General features: G+C 45.7%; 1 protein-coding gene across 1 annotated transcript; it reads right to left on the reverse strand.

Annotated features, from left to right (window-relative positions):
* Positions 1-3250: 3250 nt before the first annotated feature.
* Positions 3251-4624, reverse strand: LOC120688867. The gene has a single exon (XM_039971225.1). The coding sequence runs from the start codon at positions 4622-4624 to the stop codon at positions 3251-3253; it is 1374 nt and encodes a 457-aa protein (XP_039827159.1).
* Positions 4625-5004: the final 380 nt, after the last annotated feature.

Here is a 5004-nt window from a genome sequence, read left to right on the forward strand (position 1 = left end):
TTTCTAGACCCTCTCGGCGAACGTGGTGGCTTCTTTTGATCTTCAAATATTTATATAATAGATTGGAGGAATCCATCAGTATTTTTCTGTATATAGCTTTTAGTTAAATATATAATACATACAAGCATATAGTAGTAACGATCGTTACTTCGTTAGTGTTTATATAGTTCGGCCAGTGTATTCCATACCTAATGTTCATTTGTTTAGCAGCATTGGTAGTTAGCGGTACTTATTTTGCTAGGAGGTATCAATATCTTCTGTAGCTTTTAGTTCAATAATACCTAGCTTGTAGGCATCATTATATTCCAATAGTGCCTAGCTTGTAGGAAACATTGTATTCCTTGCAACATTTAGGTTCAATAACCATATCTTGTGTACAAATTAACTAATAGAATATATTTAATAATGACAAGGTACGTAACAGGACTATGACTGAAAAATATATAGATTAAAACTAAAAACTATTGGGCTAAATAAAGATACCCCTATAAGAATAGATCTTTTCTTCTGTTTTAATAGATGTCTTATATTAATACAGAACGTGCTCTCTTGTACGGACCGGATAGAATATTTAGCGGTATATTTAATATTTTTGTTCATTAACAATCCATTCGAGTTCTACTCTAGTAGAAAGCAGTTAGTCAGCTAGTTCACCTAGTTAGTCAGCTAAGGACTGCCCATACAGTCTCATGTGGTTGCACTAAAAGTCCTGGAAGGTCGCTCGGCGAACCAGCCCTTAGGGTGGAGAAACACTGGGTGCACAACGCCGTGTGACCAGGTCCCCAGTTCCATGTTGCTAAAAAGCCAGTTTTAATCATAGTGATAGTAGTAATTAAAATAACATCAAGTTTACATGATTAACATGAGTTGAGCGTAAGCAAAGCTAAACATCACAGCCCTTTCCCCAAAGGTTTCAATATGGACAAAGTAGCTAGGAAAACCTTAATAGGAGCAGTAGATTAATTAAAGGGCGGTGAATTAAAGTGAATAGGACATAGGATCAGGGACACTTGCCTTTAACCAAAACATAACTGCTTAGGCTCATCACGAACTTGATTCTCCGTATCTACAGGTTGCTCCCCGTCTACACGTAGCAATCGTGGCACCACATTCACACTAAGCATGCAAGCAAACATATACAAATAAGCTAAACCAGTACACCAAGCATGTACAAACACTACATAAAACTATTATATGCATCGCTATGAGTCTAACGGTTCAAGAATCGCATTAAACGGAACTATAACGAATAAAATATGGAATATATAAGTTCCAGGGGTCTATTTGTAGTTAAAATAATACTTCCAGGGGTCCTGGTATTAGTTTTGAAGGACCTAGATGTAAAACAGAGAAGATACAGGGGTTATGGAGTTAAACAGGTAGAGCAGGGGCACGTTTGTAAATAGATTTGAGGCGGCAGGGTCAAAACCCTAAAAATCAGGGACCGCGGGTTGATTTCCATAAAATACGGGGTCTCTTTAGCAAAAGTGGCAGGGTTGACCGGTATTGACTTGTTGACTTGGCCTCTAATTGATCTCTGCCCATCGGATCCTCATCGAACGGCCAGGGACAGGTGCGCGGCTTGGGCGTCGGAACAGGGCAGCGCCGCCCCTGGATTGCGGCGGCAGAGCGCCGGCGTGCACGCAATTGGGTGCGTCGGCGGCTCAGGAGCGAGTAGGCGTGGTCAGGGAGCTTCGCTGCGGGCTAGGGAGTCCACCCATGGGCTTTTCGGTGGCGGGGAGAGGGCCTACGGGTGCGCGCGACGGTCTAGAGCGACGGCGGCGCTATTCCTTGCGACGGTGAGCAATTCCCGGCGGCGGAAGGGCAAACGGAGTATGGGAAAGGATTTTAGGGGTTTCTCACCTCGGCTCACAGGTCCAAGACAAGGGTGCAGGATCGGCGGCGGCTCGACGATGTCAGACGGTGGTGGCGGCTCGTGGCTGTGCACAAAGGGAGATGGGTGAGACGGCGGCAGGGTGAAGGGAGGGGAACCGGGGTCCAGGTACATGTACTCTTTGTGTCCCACGTGTGGGCAAAGCTTACCGTGGGGCTCTTGATGACAGAGATAGATAGACGGCGTTGTGAGGCGGCGGCGAACCGATGGATGGCGGTGGCGTCGGATCTGCACGGGGACCAGAGATGAGACGGTGGCGATGATGATACAGAGGGTTAGAGGCCACGGCGGTGCGTCGTCTGTGTGTTCCATGCACGGGCGAAGTTCACCGGGGCTTATCGATGGCAGGTACTGTGGGATTGCGGTGCACGACGATGACGAACCGGATGGCGGGAATGGCGCACGGCTCTGCATGCAAGAACTAGATGAGATGGAGGTGGCGATGAACTGAGGCGATGAAGAGGGAAAGATTCACTGAGGAGAGAAGGATGGCGCCTGACATGCTCCGTAGCACGACGAACCTCGTGAAGGGGTTGGGTTCTGGCCAAATACATTGTGCTCTTCTGCAAGGTAACCACTAGTCAAGAAAGCTATCTCCTTAAGTTTCCACTCTTCTGCTATACAGCCTTCAACCCTTGCCTTGTTGCCCACCATTGATTTAATCTTCTTCAACATTCTTTCGATGAAAAACATCCACCTATAATGCACTGCCCCACCTACCTTTGCTTCATATGGGAGATGGATTAGAAGATGCTGCATAGGATTGAAGAAACCCGTTAGGAATATTTTTCCAACTTGCAAAGAAGCACTTGTATCGATTCCTCTAGTTTCTCCATCATCTCTTTTGAGATTTCTTTAGCACAAAGCTGCCTATAGAAATAGCTAGTTCAGCTATCGCTTTCCATACTTCATCATTAATGTAATCACAGCACATTACTGGGATGAGTCGTTCCATCATTATGTGGTAATCATGGCTTTTTAACCCATTTATCTTCATTATTTTCATATTCACATATCTTCTGAACCCCGCAAAATAACCATCAGGGAATTTTAATTCTTTCATTCACCACATCACATCTCTTTGTTCATTGGGTTTCAAGGAAAATTTAGAACATGGTCTCCCTCCATTTTCTCTTAGCTCAAGAGTCGGACGGTTACATATCTCAGCTAAGTCAACTCGGGCCTTGAAATTATCTTTTTTAGAGCCTCCGAAATCCATAATGGTGTCAAATAGGGCTACACACACATTGCGTTCTTGGTGCATTACGTCGATGTTGTGCGGTAGAATCAATGCCCTCATGTAAGAGAGTTCCCACATGCCACATTTGTGAGTCCAATTATGTGTCTCACCGAAACCTACGAACCCATCTCCAGCATTGTTTGTGAACAGTTTACTAAGCTCTTCTGCAATTTCCACCCATCGCGGCGCTGTGGTGGTCCCTTCGTGACAACGGTGTCCTTCCTAAACTCCTGTGCCTGGAGCCTGAAGGGGTGGTCCAAAGGAAGAAAACACCTATGATAATCGAAGTAACAATACTTGCCACCAGCATTGAGCCGAAAACAGTCTGTTTCTTTTCCACAAATAGGGCATGCTAGCCTTCCATTAACTCTCCACCCAGCAAAGATCCCATACGCTAGAAAATCATGTATGGACCACAAATACGCAGCCCGAAGTTTGAATTTCTGCTTCTTGTAAGTGTCATACGCTTCCACTCCTGCCCAAAGCTCTTTCAACTCTTCAATCAATGGTTCCAGCATCACATTGAGTTTTATGCCAGGATGCTCAGGCCTAGGTATGATGAGGCATAGGATCATGAACTCATCCTTCATGCAAAGATCAGGTGGAAGGTTGTACAGGATGGCGAAGATAGGCCAACATGAGTACGACGCTGCGGTCATATTGAAAGGCATGAAACCGTCTGTCGCCAGCCCAATATGAACATTCCTCTCATCACTAGCAAAATCTGGATCAAAGCTGTCTAGGGCCTTCCACGCATCGCTATCCGATGGATGCACCATTAACCCATCGGCCCGACCCTTACGATTTTTGCGCCACCTCATGCGCTCAGCAATTCTCCTAGCCAGGAACAAACGTTTTAGTCTAGGACTGAGACGCATCCATCGAAGCTGCTTATGTGCCCTCTTTGTGCTCACCTTCTCCCCATCTTCATTTACCACCTCTATGTACCTCGACTTGCCACACTTCAAGCATTTCTCTTCTTTCTCACGATCCTTCCAAAATAGCATGCAGTTGTCCGGGCACACATCGATCCTCTCATACGGCATTCCAAGAGCCTTTATCAATTTCTTTGACCGGTACATGTCTTTAGGCACCTTGTGATCGGCAAGAAGAACATCACAAATCAGGTCTACAATTGCCTTATAACAATTGCCTGAGAAAGCAAACTTCGACTTGATGCCCATTAGATGGGTCACAAACTGGAGGACTGTAACCGTTGTCTGTCCGTGTAGAGGATATTCTAAGGCTTGGAGGAGTTCAAATAATTCCTGAACCTCTTTTGTAGGCGGATCTTCACGATCTAGGTTAAACTCTGGTTGCAGATCATCAAGCATCTGATCCAACCTATCAACGTCTTCACCGTCATCCACTTCCATCTGTGTTGATACTCTACTGTGTGACTCGCCGTGGAAATGCCATTCGTCATATCCTGGCACGAACCCATTCTTGCATAGGTGTAGCGTGACTTGGTTCTTGTCATAGGCCACCATGTTCTGGCATTTGTTGCATGGGCATTTAATCACGCCGTGTGGTGGCTTTTAGTAAGCATGGTCCACAAACTGCTGAGTCTTCTCAAACCATTCCTTTGTGTGAGACCTGCCCTTCTTCCAACCAGCGTACATCCACCCATAGTCATCACCCATGCTTGTAGCTACATATTGTTCGATGCAACACATTTCTTAAGAAACGTCCATCTATACACATCACGGCCCTACATCTATATGTAATTGATATGTCCTAAACCCACCCAAGGGCACCCGATAGAGTGTGTGTTTATTATGATGAGCCTAAAGTGCTCATGCAAAATTTCGGCAGCATAACCCCACTGCTCTCCATCTGCATGCCCGATTTGGTGCAGTGGAGAACAACA

This window comes from Panicum virgatum, chromosome 9N (genome assembly GCF_016808335.1).
Source record: "Panicum virgatum strain AP13 chromosome 9N, P.virgatum_v5, whole genome shotgun sequence".
NCBI classification, from domain to species: Eukaryota; Viridiplantae; Streptophyta; class Magnoliopsida; order Poales; family Poaceae; genus Panicum; species Panicum virgatum.

Coding starts and splice junctions, on each gene's coding strand:
- LOC120688867 (XM_039971225.1), bottom strand. CDS start 4,624: ATGGTGGCCTATGACAAGAACCAAGTCACGCTACACCTATGCAAGAAT.